Source organism: Haliotis rufescens, unplaced genomic scaffold (genome assembly GCF_023055435.1).
Source record: "Haliotis rufescens isolate VD_foot unplaced genomic scaffold, xgHalRufe1.0.p SCAF_22, whole genome shotgun sequence".
Taxonomy (NCBI): Eukaryota; Metazoa; Mollusca; class Gastropoda; order Lepetellida; family Haliotidae; genus Haliotis; species Haliotis rufescens.
Window position 1 is genome coordinate 2,615,776 of NW_025963913.1, and position 21,309 is coordinate 2,637,084.

The 21,309-nt window shown below is 38.9% G+C and overlaps 2 protein-coding genes across 5 annotated transcripts in view; both read right to left on the reverse strand.

The window, feature by feature from the left end:
• LOC124136348 (protein kinase C delta type-like) overlaps nucleotides 1–21,309 on the reverse strand; it is a 133,342-nt gene that overhangs the window by 93,696 nt on the left and 18,337 nt on the right. Inside the window, exon 1 of one of the 4 annotated variants that reach the window (XM_046502256.2) lies at nucleotides 14,919–15,173. The exons of 2 other annotated variants lie outside the window; for them this stretch is intronic. The gene's annotated coding sequence lies outside the window, so the exon portion shown is untranslated. Of the gene's footprint in view, nucleotides 1–14,901; nucleotides 15,174–21,309 lie in introns of those variants that run through there. One more of the 4 variants, XM_048401431.1, reaches the window with a different exon arrangement.
• LOC125383243 (mucin-2-like) lies at nucleotides 15,851–17,869 on the reverse strand. Its single transcript, XM_048401557.1, has one exon. It carries the CDS (start codon nucleotides 17,867–17,869, stop codon nucleotides 15,851–15,853), a length of 2,019 nt encoding a protein of 672 aa, XP_048257514.1.

The window sequence follows — 21,309 nt, forward strand, 5'->3', positions numbered from 1 at the left end:
TTATATATGGGGTATAAGTTGGAATTACATTAAATATTTACAAACAAAACTTTGGTAGTCCAGTAACCTCAGATTATTGACTGTTCATATACAAAAATGACATAAACTCAACAACTTATTAATATAATAACGTATAACCAGCATCATTATTCAAATCCATTTTCTATCATTTCAAACCCCATATAACCTTCCACTGGTGCATGTAAAGATGGCACAGAGTTTTAAGGTTAAAAGGTTAAAACAGTCCAATACAAATACTGATTTATTGAAAGTATCAAGCTCAGTTACTGCCACATATCTTTCATTTAACTCACTCACTCTCATCATCAGTCATCATGATAAGAACAAAAACAGTTAGAAATACTTCCAGATGATATTGGACTTCACTAAGCAGCTCAGACACAACTAAATTTGTAGTGATTTAAAAAGTCTGTCATTAACATTTTTGCTTAATTTTGTCCCATGCCAGGAAGTCATTAAAATCAACCCATGGTAAGGAAGTCATTTATCACAGTTCCAGAAACGATTCTTTGGTTGGAAGCAGAAATCTACCAATCATGACTGGAATTAGTTTTACACCCCAACTGGTAGTGCACGTCACAGTGAGATACGGGGGACAAGGCTAAGTGTTACACCATGACTATTCATAATGGAACCCAACACTGGACGAGCAAACTCCTAACCCACTACCCTACCATCTTAATCCAACTCCTTCTCAATGTGAAAACAACTAATTCACGATCTGTAAACAAACTGCTTCAGAAATCAAACAGCCTCCAGAAAACAGAATTCCAACAGGAATATATTCATGATTTTCAAATTAGTGTCCGTGGCAGTCAATTTGAGGACAAGAGCGAATTTTGCCAGAAAAAAAAATATGAGTTTGAAAGTTTGAAAATTATTTTAGTAGTGCACTCAATGTAATTTATTGAAAAATGTAACTTCAAAATCTATTCTGACCTGTTATTGTGACACAAAAGCATCATCACCATCATCATAATTATGATTATAATAATAATAATAACTTTGATAAACTTAATAACCTAAATTAGGAATTCTTTATTCCAAACTTGGAATATTCTGTCATTTCCCCAGACCTGGAGCTGAATATCTACTTCAGAGAAAACCTCGATCAATCTCTGTCCGAAGTGCAGAGTAAGGGCACCAATGATGCTGGCACCAGGTCAAAGAAATAAGTCTGTTGAACGTTGCTCCCCATCTTCCAGAAGGCCATTGCCCTGGTTTGAAGAGCCCCCTGATGACTCTTGTTGTGTAAACACGTGAACTATGAGGTACACACCTCACCAGATAGCCAAAGACATCCTGCGGCTAACAGCATGACTATCTCAACATTGGTGCCTTCCCCTCGAATCTATGTCCATGGATAGCAATCTCTGAAACTCAATAGCAAGGCCGCATACTGAATGCCCCAGTGAGCTGTTTTCCCCTGATGGAACATACATTCACAAAACACAGGAGAGGGTTTCAAGTGTCCTTTGAATGTAGGATGCATGGTCTGTCAAAGACAACAGGTCAACAAAATGCTGTTGAAATACAAACTGCCTATGTAGCTAAACACCACTGGTCATCTATTAAGTGATGCAAACATCCTATGTAGCTAAATACCACAGGTCATCTACTAAATGATGCAAACATCCTCTGTAGCTAAACACCACAGGTCATCTACTAAATGATGCAAACATCCTATGTAGCTAAATACCACAGGTCATCTACTAAATGATGCAAACATCCTATGTAGCTAAACACCACAGGTCATCTACTAAATGATGCAAACATCCTCTGTAGCTAAATACCACAGGTCATCTACTAAATGATGCAAACATCCTCTGTAGCTAAATACCACAGGTCATCTACTAAATGATGCAAACATCCTCTGTAGCTAAATACCACAGGTCATCTACTAAATGATGCAAACATCCTCTGTAGCTAAACACCACAGGTCATCTACTAAATGATGCAAACATCCTATGTAGCTAAACACCACAGGTCATCTACTAAATGATGCAAACATCCTATGTAGCTAAACGCCACAGGTCATCTACTAAATGATGCAAACATCCTATGTAGCTAAACACCACAGGTCATCTACTAAATGATGAAAAACATCCTATGTAGCTAAATACCACAGGTCATCTACTAAATGTTTCAAACATCCTATGTAGCTAAACGCCACAGGTCATCTACTAAATGATGCACACATCCTATGTAGCTTAATACCACAGGTCATCTACTAAGTCCACAATAAAGCCAAAAGGTAATAAATAAGTCATGGCGATGCTCATAAAACTAACTAAACGTCATAATAACTACTGGTACTTTAAGTTTTTGTATGGCATTTAGAAGTTACACACATGAGAGAAAATTTATGGATATTAACCTCTGTATGATGAAGAGTTGACATCTATAAAGTTCTCCCTCTCCCTACTGGTATATAAACATGTACATGATTTTTCATAATCTGCAGTTTATTTCCCCAGTGTTACATGTTCTAGTTATTATCTACCAATAGTTATCAAAATCATACAGAGGTCGAAATAAACAGATTTATCTGATCATTGATCTCTTTCTTCTGATCATTGATCTCTTCTCTCGTTCATGCATTCCCCTCCTCCCATCTCCCCTCCTCCCACCCCAGGGTTCTCCACTGGTTATCAATGCCATCAACCCCAAGGCTGACGGTTACACTTGATTTTTGTTCTGTCCCTAGAGTACCTTCAAAGGCGCCTAAATTGAATCAACCTACCATCCTCAATTGAATATATTAATACCTATCTACTTCAAGCAAATCTCGCTTCGAGTGCATGCACCTGCTTGTGTGTCTTCTTCAGTGTCTTTTTACTTGACTTAATAAAAGAGCTGATTCATCAAATTTTGAGGAAAACAGTCAAGAATCCTTTTCAAAGATATTTTGAAGATGTGTGCATTACTGACACAAAACCAATGTGAACAAAACTTATTCGATAAGGTATGGATGATTTATCAAAGCTTGAATATTAATTAGTAATCTTAAAGGAAAGTGTTACCATGGTTACCATGGTATTGACATTTACGGATCACCTGTATAGTTAAATGGAATCATGGAATTTCAGTTTTCAAATAAATAAAAGGGACAAACCTTTATATACATAAGAAATCTCTGACAAAACCAGTGTACATTAACTTGTAGTCTTGATAAAGTGAAAAAGTTAATGTTACATTTAAATAAACTAATCAACAGGAGATATTAACTGAAAAGTTTAACTGATTTCGAAATTAAGTCGATATATAGATAATACTTGAATCCAGATTTTGTGAGATCGTGATCCGCTATATTTAGAACAGGAACTGACGAAGTTACCTCCCATACTGGCGAAAGTAGCATGGCAGAACACTAAGACGTGGTGGTAATTGTGGATGTGCCCACATTTAACAACCATCCCTTCATTTAAAAGAACTGTTTTCTGTTCTTGTTTTTTAGTGAATTTTTTAAAAAAAGTTTTAAGACAATAAATAAATAAATATTTGATGCAAAAGCTTTAAGTTGTATTTCGTCAATCTTGAAATTTCTTACTATTTGTGTATCGTGAAAACAGTTGTATCGTCAGTCTGTATTGTGATACGTATCGCATCGCAAGATGTCAGGAGACACTCAGCTGTAACATTTACAGTATACAATAATGTATGCATAAAATAATTAAAATGAATTTAATATCTTTATTACATAGACTGATCATACTCTCAGTGCTTGGAATTTAAACTTAACATACACCATCCTGCTAAGAATGTGCATAGATACATGGACTTAATTTCCATTATGAAACAGCCATCACAATTATGATCATAATTTAACATACAGAAATTAATGCATATAAGGCTTACATAATTTAGCAATTAACACACTGACTATCTTCTGTTTAACAAAAACACATGTTTTCCTTTGATGTTTAGACCACAGGCTATGATGCTAGACATCACACAGAATGCCAACCCAAGACTGACCTTGACCTTATTGCCATGATATTCATTCCATTCTATGTCTACACAATGAACAGAAATGCTAATATGGTTCCTCTCATTGTACAGTTATATCACTTGCAAACCATCACTCTAAACGCTGCCGCATAATTTGACATAAATGTCAGTTGTTAAAAAGGCTACAGATTATTCCTATGTCTAATGAAGCCTTAATTCACCAATGAAACAAGCAAGCATAAATCTTGCACATTGTGGGGAAATTTCCATACAACCATTAGTCCCCCTGCTAATAATTTCCCCGTATTCCTATCACATTTACAGAAATGGGAATACAATGTGCTCCATTGAAGTCTCGAAACTCCCACTGCCATGTGTTCAACCGTAATACTGCCAGCAAACTGGAATGACATGGGAACATATTGTCAGTTTCAGAAGTGATAACACTAGTAGTATATTCAGTGACCTTTACAGACCCTGACACTATTTCCCTAGCTGCATGTAGAACTCTCCTGGATATTTGGCATAACGAAAAGTGTTGGTGATAATTAATGATTTATGCAATAAGAGAAGAATGGGAAGATATTTTGGTGAAATTTATATTTAAAACTTATCGACTATCATCTTAGTGTTGTCAGCAAATATTAGTAGAGGGACGATACACCGACAAATCGGGTGATCACAATTTGTTACTTCTCAATATAAGTATCGATCACAATCGCACACTGAGTTAAAAGTATCAATTCTTACCTTAAATGCATCCTTTAATAAATGTTACACCAAACACTAATTACTTGTGAAAATGAGTAGTGAAAACATGAATATTTTCATCCACTGCACCATATTTGACATTGCCAACTGTAAATCGTTAGTGTTCCAGGAATTTGGCCATCCTGTCTATGAAAAAGATGGCTTACATACCAGTTGGTGGACTGTCGCAGCCCTAGTAAATATGTGACTTGCATCCAAGAAATATGCATTGGTTATTCATGAAATAAACCATCTTGATGTCATTATTATGAAAGTATCTCTCATCCTCGATTAAATATTTCAGACGCAAAATATTTCTTTTCTTTGTTCAACTTTTATGACATATCAATTAGGATTGATTGATGATGATTTTCTTTAGCGAGTTCTGTCAACAAAGTACCTGTCATTAGCGACTCAAGGGTGGGTAACTCCAAATTATCGCACTCTCACTATCTTGTGTTGTGATATGTGTGAATTATGTGGTTTACATCACTTCCTGTTTGCAAACAACCAAATAAATGGGTTCTCATAACAAATGTTATATTTGGGATTACACTCTCTTTGTCAAGTACAGATTTCATTAGTTTGGGGATGAGTCCTATCCGGAACCGGAACCCACAATCTCAGAGTGAGGCACCTAATCGCCAGCACACAAAGTCAGCAATCTAACCCACTCAGCCACCGAGGCTTCCACTAAAATGAAAGTCCATTTCTAAATGGCATCATTTATTCAAAAATGGGTTGTAACCAATTTCAAATGGAGGTAGGGGTAATTCCACTTCAAAAACATTCCAGAAACTATCATAAACAAGAGTCCACAAAAGATGACATCCCCCCCCCCCCCCCCCTCAACCCCATTTTTTTAAATACATGTATGAGCCAAATGAGACATTCAAGTATCAAGCACAAAACCTATGGGCTAATTTACAAATGGCAGGAATTCAAATTTTAGCATTCTCTACACATTGGAGTGAGCATGTGCTGAGAGATAGACTTCTACACATATAAAATATGCTATGTCGCATTGGTGTTGGAACAGATTATTTAACATTCGCAAAAAGGTGTAATAAATGTCAAAAGTTATAAGTAGATATGTAGACAACACTTCTCACTCAATGTTTACCTGATGGTATTAAAGAATCTTTTCCTTGAAACACATTTTCAAACAAATATTAAAAAAGTCTTAAAATAGCAATGGGAACCACTTTCAGATCTTTATCCTATGAGAATACTTCCTGACAACTGTCAAAATGAAAAAAAGAAATCACACAACTTGATAAAAAAATCTGTATTTCATTTGAAACACATTTTCAAAGTCTTGATAAAGATATTGAAAGGCTTTCAAGTTCTGCTCTCTCAAAAACACCAAGACCATTTCAGACTAAGTCCAATTTGTCTCCATGAAAAAGGGGAAAATGTTCCAAAACATTTCAAAATAAAGGAACCACTTCAGGACATGATTGATAAACCTTGCATGTTTTGGTAAAGAATATTTCATGATTTTCAAGCTCTGCTCTGAAAACGACATCCACCTCATCACAAGAACAAGTCCCACTGTTTTCATGGAAACAGATAAAAATGCAAAGAAACTTAAATAGCTTAAGGCACCACTTCAGGATCCGTTTGATATATCTGCCAAGTAATGTTGAAAGATATGGAATGGTTTTCAAGTTGTGCTCCAACCCCCCTTTTGAGATTAAGACCAAACTGTTTAAACTGAAATTGAGGAAAAATGAAATGGAAACAATCTGCAAAAAGCAAAAGGCATATCTGCCAATTTGTGTTGAAAAACATTGAACAATTTTTGAGTTGGCCACGGAAATGAAGAGAATAAGAGGGATGGTTAGACAGACAGACAGACAGACAGACAGATGAGTGTCGACTGTATCCCCCCACATTCAATGATTGATATATAGGCAAAGTCCCACACCAAAGATGAATAACACTAAGGAGCCACTTTGAACACCTCATTGCCATCTTAGTGTGTCTTTGACAAGCATGAGGTTCCAACTGAAGACATATGTCTTTGGAGAATCCTATATCTGACAAGGAACAAACACCTACCAACTCGGACATAATAACTTCCTAACTACTAGTTCCATGATGACATAAACATTGGTGTGACTAAGCGGGGGGCAGGAATGATGTTCATCAACTTTAAGAGATGAGGAAATAGCTCTATCTGTTCACGGTAATTACTAACTCCAGTCAGAGGTCATCGGGTAATGAGAGGTCAAAGTAATTAGAGGTCAACTTCTGTATTGATACAGGAACAGTCTGTCACTTTGGCAAGTCGTCAGCTAAACGCTCTGACATGATGACTGAACCACTCTTGGACTTGTGAAGTAAGTTGTGTGGATAATAGTTTCAGTTCTCACAGGGTGGGATACAAATGAAGTTACATGTATTTCCAAGTGTGACAATCACTGATAAGATGTTTGGTGTGCACTTGGAAAGTAAGAGTGACAACCAGAAGAAGAATTTTAATAAAAAAATTTTTTTATCAAAAAGCGTGTTCATAGTGTCATCAGTCTTCAATTGTTTGTCCAGTTTACTTGTTCAAAGTATGCTTCTCGCTGGCTCACATTGAAAAGAGAACTCCAAGGTATTTTTATTTAAAGAATTGTGATTTCCATGTACGCAGTTATGGCACTGAGAACAAACCTTAACCATGCTGTTTTGATCACGTGTCATTGACCCTTTAAACAAATCCCCACAAATTTGATAGAACAAATCATCTGACTGTTACTTTAATTCCAACTTGACAACAGAATTTCTATCTAATCTGTCTGTCTGCAGGGGGAAGGGGGGACAAGGATGGTGCACTTCCTTGGATATATTCTCAGACAGATTATTTTAAAGGGACTCTATCCTCCACATGGAGGCCTCATTATAGACACTGTGCTTCATACTATGTTAGAAAGTCTTTAATTGCTAAATTGATGATATTCACTCAATTTCATTGATGATATCACACAATTTCATTGATGATATTCGCTCAATTTCATTGATGATATTTGCTCAATTAGATTGATGATATTCGCTCAATTTCATTGATGATATCACAAAATTTCATTGATGATATTCGCTCAATTTAATTGATGATATTTGCTCAATTGATGATATTTGCTCAATTTAATTGATGATATTTCCTGAATTTAATTGATGATATTTGCTGAATTTAATTGATGATATTTGCTGAATTTAATTGATGATATTCGCTCAATTTAATTGATGATATTCGCTCAATTTAATTGATGATATTTGCTCAATTTAATTGATGATATTCGCTCAATTTAATTGATGATATTTGCTCAATTTAATTGATGATATTTGCTGAATTTCATTGATGATATTCACTCAATTTCATTGATGATTTTTGCTCAATTAAATTGATGATTTTCACTCAATTGTGGCATAAAAGCTGACACAATTACAGCTCATATTCTATATACTATTTCATTAATTATATTGTTTATTTCCTGCTAGTGCTATTATGTAATTCCGTATCTTGATTGAGGAATTTTGATCATAGGAAACTGCAGATGTATATAAATCAAAAGAAAACGTCTACTTATAATATAATCATTAGACATTACGCTTCTCTACCCTTATCCTTCACAGGATCCCCATGCTGGTAACAGTACAGTACACGGCCCTGCCTCCTTAACGTGAGGGCATAGCAACAGTATACCATTCATGATTGACATACACAGACTTTGAACAACAAGGAAGAGTTGCTTGGGAGACCTTAATCCAAGCTGATTGGACAACCAATTAGCAAATACTGTATTCGACGTAATAAGCACCCCGCTCTAATAAGCACCCACTGCAATATTTTCTAATATACTGGCTGGTGAACAATCCCCATTAGCAACCGTTCCGATTGATAAATGTACACAAGGCTATTTATTCGTGCATTATACGTTTGTTATATGCACGCTTAATTATGGCAATTAAATTCTGGAAATATATATCTGTCGCTATAAACATTTCAGCATAAACCACGAAATTTACGCTCTTTGAACTCTGTTGTTTTTCACCAAAATAATATTCTAACAAGAGCCCCCTATTTCTAATTTTGAGAGCGCCCCGGGCACTTATTATGTCGAATACGGAAGTCAAATACTGATCCACACAAATTGCACAAATTTCATTATTGTCATGAAATCTGACTTGGTTATTGCCAATAATGGCTGCATATATTTGTATCATTCAATTCAATAAACAACAAAGATTTAATTCGTATGAAATACGTTACTGGAAAAGATAAAGACTGCATATAGTCAGGTGTTTGTTGTTTAAACGCCACACGCATCAATAATCCAGCTATATGATGGCAGTCTGTAAATAATCGACCCTGGACAAGACAATCCAGTGATCAACATCATGAGCATTTGGGATAAGATAACATGCATCAACCAAGTCAGCAAGCCTGACCACCCAATCCCGTTAGTCACCTCTGACGACAAGCATGGGTTTCTGGAGACCAATTTTAACCCGGGTCTTAACCATGCATGAATTCCGGATATCAATCATGACCCCCTTTATCTCCTTGTGAACAGGAAGTCACGACAATCAGGGACAGTTTTTTGTGTGTACAGACACATACATCAATAACAATGTACAATTGAGCAGGAGTGGTTTTGGAAGATTCAGACAAGGAAGTCTATCTCTATCTTAAAGAATAGATATCATGTGACTTTACAAAATTAAAAACAAACATTTGTTTTATAAAATGTGTTGTTTTCGTAAATAATGAAACTTAAAAAAATCTATTTATTCCTACAGATATAAACAACACTTAATTATTTTCCGGCAAATATGATTCACTCCTCAGTCCCTCAAGAAAAGTGAAACCATGCAAGCCAGAAAACGCAATCTGCTCCCTGGTAAGTGTATTTACTCAATTTACTCAGCGGGGACTCCAGGAAGACTGGATCCTGATATCTCAGACTGGACCTATGAGCCAACTTTAGAAGATCGGACAGTCAGCCTCAGTTACTTGGTCCCCTGTGTGTCACACACCAACAGTTGCTCACGATTTCAATCACTGGTTTGTTTGGTCCAGACCAGTTGTTTACAGGCTGACATGATACATGGCAGGAATACTGCTGACTGAGGCATTTCATGACATTATTCATGACATTATTCTATTCATGACATCATTCATGACATTATTATATGCATGACATTATTCATGACATCATCATATTCATGGCATTATTCTATTCATGACATTATTAAAGACATTAATATATTCATAACATTTTTCGTGGCATTATTAAATTCATGATATTATTCAAGACATTATTATATTCATGACATTATTCATGGCATTATTCTATTCATGACATTATTCATGGCATTATTCTATCCATGGCATTATTCTAGACATTATTCTATTCATGGCATTATTCTTGAAATTATTCTACTCATGGCATTATTCATAACATTATTCTATTCATGGCATTATTCCTGACATTATTCTATTCATGGCATTATTTGTGACATTATTCTATTCATGGCATTATTTGTGACATTATTCTATTCATGGCATTATTCAAGAAATTATTCATGATATCCCAATATGCATAAAGAGTACTTCTACCTTTCCACAATGGAAGACTTTCTTATTTCACATAGCGACTCGCATAAAGTAAAATTTATCTTTGTGAAATCCATAATACAGGGGACATAAATAACTACGGCTCAGGTTTCTCATGAATTTATGATTAAAATGTCAGCAGTTGAGAGGTGTGACTGTACAACTGTGGTATGGCGGGTTGATAGCAGGTGTTTACTGTTCAATACCATCCTACAGAGGCAGGGCAATGGGTGTTCACCATTCACGTACTACTACCCTACAGATGCTGCTCTACAACTCAGTAGCCGAACTGCACTACTGCCTGTAGTCTGTCTTACAGACCCTGATACAAATTATATCAAATACAGCCCATGCAAGTCTATAATGTTTGGCAAGTCTAGATTACTGCAAAATCTGAAAATGAAGAGAGTCACTGGGCTCCCTTTTATTATATTTTTATTAAGATAACTGAATAACTGTTTTTTTCTGTACGATAAGTTCATTTCAGAGACTAGATGTTAGTCTATACTGCCTGTAACAACAGCAGTCTTGGAACAGCCTCTGTTTCCATATCAGTTAAATGTCAGCTGTGCTGAAGATGCTATCTCTGACAAGAGACCGGATCCCAATAAATGTCAGCTTGTTAATTACACAAACACTATACCATGCATACTGCCTCATAATCACCACATATATTGGGACAAGTCTCTGTATGCTGACTGTCGAATGAAGGAGTCAAATGTTGGAATGAATTTGATTGTTTGGCTCCAGTTTCTAATATTTCCACAATTTCATCATGAATTATATGTGCCACTAGTGTCTCGGTAAGGGAGTATCAGTTGAATGGGCTAGTGTCGTTGAGAGCGAGTACACAAACATTTAGCTCATAAAATCCTGTACTCTGACACACGTAACTAATTTATCATTACGGCTTCACAAAGCTCTATTTCAGAGAAATATTTGTGTATGAAACAAGGTCTATCGTACCACCACCTGACTATCTGGTCATAATTCAAAAGTGCAAACATGATGTCACATCAAACTTTGCCACTCAACTAACATATGGGTTCCTACAAGACGGCAACTTGTCGGTCAAATAGTTAGTTCTTTTAACAAGTAATGATAGAATTCCAATCAGTGATCAACAGGATGACCCCTGCCCACATTGCTGGGGTATTCAGTGCAGCGGGACCAACAGGTCCTCGCAAGTATGGCCCTTATTTTCTTCCATAGTTTTTTATATGAAGCTAGCCGACCAAGTTTTGCAAGCAGAAATAAGTTTATGGAACAACTTGTTCAATTGTGATGCATTATGGACACAGGGTGAATATTGAGGTTCTGTGGACCTATGTATTTACTTCTTCATTGTTTTATGACTTCATTATTACTTACCAATAGTCAGAAAATTCAGTGATAAACAACATCCTCACACTTCCTAGTTACTGCATCTCTGACACATTGTGTATTTATAGCGGAAACACGTTTAGCCACAAGATAAGGGAATCAGCAAGAATAGGAGAAGGGCCCCTTGATTTACAGCTATTGGGTTCAACAGGAATTAGACAAATGTATTCTGATATAAAGACAGTAGGGTTTCAACCAAAGCAGACATGAATTATACATATCAAGTTATGTATCACACAGCAGACTCCCCAGGGAGCTGAGAATGAAATTTGATCCACTGACCAGTGGTTAATTATTGATTATTGTTTACATGTGAGGAGAAATTGGGTTAAACTTGCGTCCAAGATTTTTGCCCTTATAAATAGCGATGTGCATGCATGTGTGTGTGTCTGTGTGTGTGTGGCTGCTTGTACTTAATATAGTCCGGACGGATGCCAATTTATAATGCTAGCTCACTGAGATACCATGCTGCAGTTTATCATGAATACCTCACTCACACACAGTGTACTGTCCGAGCCGACCAGTCCTTGTTTTAGCCTCTTAATGCCGAGCGCCAGACAGGGTAACAACAAGTACAATGCTTTAACATTGTTTGGTATGACCTTCCACTCCCCGGGCGGACCCTCTACCACGAGACCACGGAGGCAGTCTTATTGACGGAGACAACTCTGCACTGCTGGTTGCATATTAAATCTGTGTTTGTGTTATTTGGAGTCTTCAAATCTTTCTATAGGATAATCCTGTTAAAACAAAATACATGTTAACTGTCAAGGAATCAGCTGTATAGAGCGAACTCGACTTGACATACATTATTTACAAGCAGCCAATAAGAACATGACATATTCTCTCCCAAAGTTCTATGATTGGTTCTAGATACACATGTATACATAGAATTTGTCATCAGCAGCCAATGCTTGTAAGAGGCAACTAATGGGATGGTGTGGTCTGGCTCGTAACGCAATTGCGAAGATCGATGCTCATGATGTCAATCACTGGATTATCAGGTCCAGATTTGCTTATTTACAGACCACCATCATTCAGCTGGAATGTTGCTGAGTGTTAAAGAATAAACATTAACACAGGAAATCACACATTAGCATAGTCAAAGGAGAAAGGCAATGTGGTTTGAAAAAGGTTCCATGTGTTGTTAAACAAGTTACCATGATATTTTGAACATAATTCACCATTATTGTGTATAAATCAAGTATCTCAAATGCTGTTGTTACTCTACTGGGCGTTCACCTACGCAGCTGTCAAGAACGCATTAATACAAGCAAGGGACACTCACATTTCATGCACTAATTTCTTAGTATGTCAACTCTTAATCACAAAATGCATCTTTCCTTTTCAATAACATGGACATTTTCATAGATAGATGACTGTTTTGAGTTTCAAGCCAAGACCACATAAATGCGAGCAGGGGGTGGTCTCAAATTTTAATGTTTGCATCAATTTCATGTTTGCACCAATTTAATAAAGTAAGGGATTGTATGTATACTTGTTATCACAAAATACACCCTCCTTTTTGCATACCGGTAATCGGTCCATGACACATACTTCACTGCATAACCTATCAACCCAATGTAAGTTAAACCCCTGTGACCTGTATCTGCTTGCTTTGTGATGCTAATGTCTTAACCTGTCTCCACCGACATACCTTCTCAGGACACTGATACACTCTATCAACAATGACATTGCATTAAGACCACTTCTCGACTTCCTTGAATATACACTTTTACTGACAAGTCATTTAAATGGTCATTTCGATCTTTCGTTCAATCATTCCAAGATTATGCAGTGTGTGCCCTTCGAAAAGAACGACAGGAAAATCAATCAAACATGTTCTTTTACACATTAATCCAATTCCAGTTAATTGTGGAGTAACAGTACATTACTAAGCAAGTGCTCAAGGTTCCTGTGACAATGCCCAAATTAATTCAGTTTTGAACTCTCATAATTGAACTGAAAAGAGCAAATCTTATGGTTAGCATATATAACATGAAATATACATGAAATTGACAACCCTTGTCAATTTCAACTAATGAAATATGCATTCACCACAAAACAAGTCACTTGACAATTGGGCTTCTTCTTCTCAACTTTCAATGACACTACTCTTTATGATAACATTTCTTCAAACAAAACAGGTCAGTAAAGCCATAATGAATTAATTATTAGATTTTCCTTCCCATCGTCCTCATTACAAAAGACCCTCCTCACATCATTTCAATGTTTCGAAGTCTGGACATAGAAAATCGCAATGTGTGATCATATATGACCTTTTTCAACTTGATAAACTACACCATTTACATAGTCCACATGAATCACATCCATCAAAAGTTAATGTACACAAATGTCAAAAACAATTTTAAAAAGTGCTTTCCAATTTAAAATGCTTTTGAAAGGTGCTCAAAAGTTGTCTGAAAATGTAATCAGTACTTCTATGATTCTAATATGTGCGGTAAAGTCAGAGTGAACATCAGAAAAGACAGCAACTCTTTCAAACCCTGTTGTCGATCTAAGGTGCCTCAATTTGAAGAGTTGTCGCCCCTAGCCATGCCAGGATCAACTCGTCATGGGTACAAATCCAAACTTAGTTCCTAATAGAAGCCTTACTCCTTCAGCACCACGACAGCGCCAGTGGGTTTAAGTGGTAAACGTCAATAATCCACATCACATCAGGCTTCATGAGCTGACACTAGGGCTGGGACGGTAACTCGGGTACTTGGGTCCGGTGGGTCTAGAGTAGGACCTGGCTACCCCAACCCATCGTTAGTCACAGGGTATGATGTTCAGTGATAATAACAAAACATGGTTACATTACAAGTTGCTAATGTTCACATTTCTTTCTGACTGCACGCATTCCTTCTGACTTTAATATGTTTGAGTAAAAATTTAGCATGATCAGATCGTTTTATGCGTGTATCTCAATCCCTTTTACCAGGGCAACAGTAAATCAATTCCAGCCTGGACAGTTTGAACCCAACTCTTGAGACTTACAGTGGGTCAGGTAATAGGGAGTCGCATCAAAAGTAAATATGGACCCGTCCCAGCTCTGACACCCCACTATATTACTGAACAGCTGATCAAAATAAAAACCCAACCCAACCTCAAAGTTTAAACTTATCTGAAAATGCAATCAAGAAGAAGGTAAATTCTGAGTGAAAAAAATCAAGAAAAATATTTACCAGCTTTCAAACACTACCTGCAAATGATTGGTTTTCTTCTGTTTCAAGACTTTGTGTGTATTTCTAATTCCTCCCAGCCTTACAATGTTAGCCTGAATCGTGACTTGAAAGTCTATACACATGAGTACGCTTGAGTTTCAGTGTGGCATACCACGAGTTTCACATTACCCTCACACAACCATCTCCCAAGCGAAGTCCACTCTCCCCATCAAACAGGCTTACAGGTAATGCATATCAGTGTCGTCGTGGAGAGCATGGCTCACCTACTAAACCTTGTCGTCATAAATATCTGCCTTTTATACAGCTGTATATTTATATTCAACCAACTGCGTATGCTTAAATGTTGGGAAACCCAAGCCGGAATGAGTAACACCAAAATAATAGACATCGTGCCTGACCTATTTGAAGATGTCAGTAAAGCTTGACAGTCATTGACATGACAGGACTTGCCATCCTGGCAGTTTCTTGATTGACAGTATATGTGAACGGTTCCAACTTACATTTTGCTCTTACTAAAAGTTGTGCATTGCACATAGGCTTGACATTATCTTGTGTGTTGTAGATGTGGTATCTGGTGAAATGACGGAGCAAAGACGAGGGCATCTGACGCGATAGGTTCATGTAACAGTACCCGGATATATGCCTCAGTAGCTATCTACAATTGCCTGAGTGAAATGGACGACATGACTTCTTAACCAGGAAGTAAATATCAATGTGATTGCTGTTGTATACATAGTCTTGATCATATGTAATATAGTTTGTAGTGGGAGTGAGATGGTGGGGGGTAGATCTAGATAGAGGTAGGGGTAGTGTGTCAGTGTTGGGGGGGGTAGATCTGGATTGAGGTAGGGGTAGTGTGTCAGTGTTGGGGGAGGTAGATCTGGAGTGAGTTAGGGGTGGTGTGTCAGTGTTGGGGGTGGTAGATCTGGAGTGAGGTAGGGGTGGTGGGTCAGTGTTGGGGGCGGTTGTTGGGGGAGGTAGATCTGGATTGAGGTAGGGGTGTTGTGTCAGTGTTGGGGGAGGTAGATCTGGAGTGAGGTAGGGGTGTTTGGGTCAGTGTTGGGGGTGGTTGTTGGGGTGATAGATCTGGAGTGAGGTAGAGGTGTTGGGTCAGTGTTGGGGGAGGTAGATCGTGAGTGAGGTAGGGGTGTTGGGTCAGTGTTGGTTGAGGTAGATCTGGAGTGAGGTAGGGGTGTTGGGTCAGTGTTGGGGGAGGTAGATCTGGAGTGAGGTAGGGGTGTTGGGTCAGTGTTGGGGGAGGTAGATCTGGAGTGAGGTAGGGGTGTTGGGTCAGTGTTGGGGGAGGTAGATCTGGATTAAGGTAGGGGTGTTGTGTGAGTGTTGGGAGTGGTTGTTGGGGTGATAGATCTGGAGTGAGGTAAGGGTGTTGGGTCAGTGTTGGGGGAGGTAGATCTGGAGTGAGGTAGGGGTAGTTTGTCAGTGTTGGGGGAGGTAGATCTGGAGTGAGGTAGGGGTAGTGTGTCAGTGTTGGGGGAGGTAGATCTGGAGTGAGGTAGGGGTAGTGTGTTAGTGTTGGGGGAGGTAGATCTGGAGTGAGGTAGGGGTAGTGTGTCAGTGTTGGGGGAGGTAGATCTGGAGTGAGGTAGGGGTGATGGGTCAGTGTTGGGGGAGGTAGATCTGGATTGAGGTAGGGGTAGTGTGTCAGTGTTGGGGGAGGTAGATCTGGAGTGAGGTAGGGGTGTTGTGTCAGTGTTGGGGGAGGTAGATCTGGAGTGAGGTAGGGGTAGTGTGTCAGTGTTGGGGGAGGTAGATCTGGAGTGAGGTAGGGGTGTTGGGTCAGTGTTGGGGGAGGTAGATCTGGAGTGAGGTAGGGGTGTTGGGACAGTGTTGGGGGAGGTAGATCTGGAGTGAGGTAGGGGTAGTGTGTCAGTGTTGGGGGAGGTAGATCTGGAGTGAGGTAGGGGTAGTGTGTCAGTGTTGGAAGAGGTAGATCTGGAGTGAGGTAGGGGTAGTGTGTCAGTGTTGGGGGAGGTAGATCTGGAGTGAGGTAGGGGTAGTGTGTCAGTGTTGGGGGAGGTAGATCTGGAGTGAGGTAGGGGTAGTGTGTCAGTGTTGGGGGAGGTAGATCTGGAGTGACGTAGGGGTAGTGTGTCAGTGTTGGGGGAGGTAGATCTGGAGTGAGGTAGGGGTAGTGTGTCAGTGTTGGGGGAGGTAGATCTGGAGTGAGGTAGGGGTGTTGGGTCAGTGTTGGGGGAGGTAGATCTGGAGTGAGGTAGGGGTAGTGTGTCCGTGTTGGGGAGGTAGATCTGGAGTGAGGTAGGGGTGTTGTGTCAGTGTTGGGGGTGGTTGTTGGGGTGATAGATCTGGAGTGAGGTAGGGGTGTTTGGTCAGTGTTGGGGGAGGTAGATCTGGATTGAGGTAGGGGTTTTAGGTCAGTGTTGGGGGTGGTTGTTGGGGTGATTGATCTGGATTGAGGTAGGGGTGTTGGGTCAGTGTTGGGGGAGGTAGATCTGGAGTGAGGTAGGGGTGTTTGGTCAGTGTTGGGGGAGGTAGATCTGGATTGAGGTAGGGGTGTTAGGTCAGTGTTGGGGGTGGTTGTTGGGGTGATTGATCTGGATTGAGGTAGGGGTGTTGTGTCAGTGTTGGGGGAGGTAGATCTGGAGTGAGGTAGGGGTGTTTGGTCAGTGTTGGGGGAGGTAGATCTGGATTGAGGTAGGGGTGTTAGGTCAGTGTTGGGGGTGGTTGTTGGGGTGATTGATCTGGATTGAGGTAGGGGTGTTGTGTCAGTGTTGGGGGAGGTAGATCTGGAGTGAGGTAGGGGTTGTGTGTCAGTGTTGGGGGAGGTAGATCTGGAGTGAGGTAGGGGTAGTGTGTCAGTGTTGGGGGAGGTAGATCTGGAGTGAGGTAGGGGTGTTGGGTCAGTGTTGGGGGAGGTAGATCCGGAGTGAGGTAGGGGTGGTGTGTCAGTGTTGGGGGAGGTAGATCTGTTGGTACATCTGGAAAGCATGAGGTGGTTACAATGTTTTCGGTTTGAGGGAGTGGGTGTGTGAATGAAGGGGATCTAAGGGGGAGGGAGGGCCCGGAGTTGGGTATTAGGGGTTGTTGCAAAGTCAAGAAGGGGAAGGGGGGAGAGGGAGGGAAGACGGACAAATATGACAATCTGCATGACCCAAAGCTTCTCAGCTTAATACATTTAAATCCAGATTTAATCAACACTTTCTAAAACCTGACCAGAGAGATTCAACCTCCACTGACAAGGATCACCAACAAGCCATTCAGATAACATGCTTCATGTCTGGCCAAGCAGTCTGCATACACTCATCAAGTTCCCTAACCTTAACCGATCAATCACACATACTGACCAGTTGATTACAGACATTCCTTCCATATAATCTGGAGTTGCATGATAAATATAAAAGTGATGCAGCTTCAGAAAACGGTAGCACTATCATAATAGTGACTTCCTCGAACCCTTTCAGTCAATACTGTCAGCATCTCTGTGGCTGCCATTAACAATTCTGGCTGTCTCCTTTGAGGGGAAAGTTTTGCTACAAATGGTCACTAATCGTGTAATCAACACACCAATCACATTATAAGCGCTGAGTGATTGACAAGTATGCGATATGTGCAATGAATACGCTCGTTGATTTGGAAGACGCTAAACAACAGCAGTTTGCTTGTACACTGGATGCAGACACATGCTCAAATGTATTGATTGTTATAGATAATTACAATTGTCCATTTCAAAATGATAACATTGCAAGCATTGAGGGGGGGTGAAATGGGGTTTTATGTGTAATTCACTTATATTGTGACGTGCATGTATGTGTGTGTGGCTGTTTCTACTAGTCCAGACTTATGCTGGTTTTATAGTTTTATAGTGCTAATCAATTGAGATACCATGCTGTAGTTTAAACATGGATACCCCACACAGACACAGCATACCAACAGCCGACCAGCCCTTGTTTTGTCCCGTTCATGCCGAGCGCCAGACAGGGTACACAAGTACCATCTTTTAAAGTCCTTTGGTATGACACATCCGGAGATCTAACAACCGAATATTCAGTCTCCAGGCAAACTCCCTATCCCCTAGGCCACAGAGGCGGTCTGCAAGCATTGTGGAGAAACTTTAGGGTCAGACAAACCTCAAAGTCTCAACTAACACAAAACAACAACTTTACCGTATTCGCTGTATTAAGCACCCTGTTCCTTATAATCAGTGCCCCCACCCAAATCCTAGGCCAATCTGTAAGTAATCGTTACAAGCGTTCCCTTACAATACTGACAGTCGATATATTCTTGTGTATATGACATATTATTTACAAAAAGCAGCAGCAAAGATGGGCTACATAATTGCCAAGTAACTATTATAAAACATGTACTAGTTTCATTGACGTAAGAACACAGTTTGTTTACTATTGCTCAATCTCTGAAACAAATTCAACTCAATGTCGCAGGTCGGGTTGTCTGTTAGTGACTACCTGCCCTACTTTAAATACTTTACATTTGATTTGATTTGTTTGTTGTTTAACTCCACACTCAACAATATTCCAGCTATATGATGTCAGTCTGTATAAATAATCGAGTCTGGACCAGACAATCCAGTGATTGATATCATGAGAATCAATCCACACAATTGAGATACAATGACATGCTTCAACCAAGTCAGCAAGCCTGACCACCTGATCCTGTTAGTCGCCTCCTACGACAAGCATAGTCGCTTTTTACGGGAAGCATGGGTTGCTGAAGACCTATTCTAACTACCTTTATTCCATCAATACACTGATGGGAAGAAACTAGGGGATGGATACTATGTGGCTAAATGTTGCAGTTCAAAATATAAATAAATGAGTCTGGACCAGACAAACCAGTGATTGATATCATGAACATGCCAAACCGTAAGTGTTGAATGTAATGAAAACAACCACATCTGAGCACCGGATCCATTAAAAAGTACTTTATTGTGTAATTAGATAGAGAAACCAGTCAAGAAGGTAACCACTGTACCATACAGGGCTGTTTAGGCTGCTGGTGTTGCTGAGTTTAGAGTCGATCTGTCACAGATTTCAACATCCCTAAAATAACACTAGACCACCAGACAACAAGCAGAGGTCTGTTAACATAGCAGGGCCTGTTATGTTTGTAGCTCAGAGGTAACCAGAGATTCATTAACAATGTAGCAAACAGAAACAGGAATTCTACATATATATTCACAAGAAACATCAATAAATACTGACTCCTAGAGTACACATTGTTTTGGTATTTTTCTATATGTTCCCCTATTATATTCAGGTAGTATGTCATTAAGATTTTCATATTCACTACAGCATAAACTAATCCCTAGTGGGCATCTGTCCTTAGGAACTGTTGTGGTGAAGAGTTTACTGATATATAATGTATCGAGGTGCTGTCAGTTTTGTCGCTGTCTGCATGGCTGACACTGAAAGGAGACCACGGACACACACAGATCTTTGACATGTTACTGATATCAAACTCAGCCTCAACATAAGCCACAAAGAAGGAAAGTGTTAAGAAAGGTAGCATGGCCGTCTGGGTTAGCAATTTACTGCTGTAGAAAAAGGCCAGGGCAAAATGAATACCCACATTGTCCCCATGGAATATTTGAAAATTATTTTTCAAAGGTTTACGGTTGAAGAGTGTGATGCGCATTGCTATTTACTTATGAACACATTTGTGTCAAAAATCTTCCTAACGCATAACCTGGATCGTATAATAGAGTTATAGTGGGTAAAATTCTCCATTCAATTTCTCAGTGTTATGTTGTTGCCATCATGTCATCGTTATGTTGCTGTCATCATGTCATTGTTATGTTGTTTTCATCGTGTAAGTATTATGTTGTTGTCATGCCATCATTATGTTGTTGTCATGAGCATCATAATGTTGTTGTCATCATGTCATCGTTATGTTGTTGTCATATGGCATCGTTATGTTGTTGTCATCGTGTAAGTGTTATGTTGTTGTCATGGCATCATAATGTTGTCATCATGTCATCGTAATGTTATTGTCATATGGCATCATAATGTTGTTGTCATCATGTCATTGTTATGTTGTTGTCATCATGTCATCGTTATGTTGTTGTCATCATTATGTTGTTGTCATCATGTAATTGTTATCATGCCTTTGTTATCATCACAGTCATTGCTATCTTGTCATTGATGCCATACTTGTCACTGTTTTTGTGTCAGTGATGCTATACTTGTCATTGTTAAATTGTTATCATGTCTTTTTTTCATTGTTTTTAATGTTTTCATAAAATCATTGTTAAAGCATGGTCCATGATTAAATCATTTCTACAAATCTCATCATTGTAATAACAAAAACCTTTCAACTTATAAAAAAATAAGTCTTTTTCTTTACACCTAATATTGATGACAAATAGTAAACTGATAAAATATTGCAGATACAGCATAAATCATCGTTCCACAA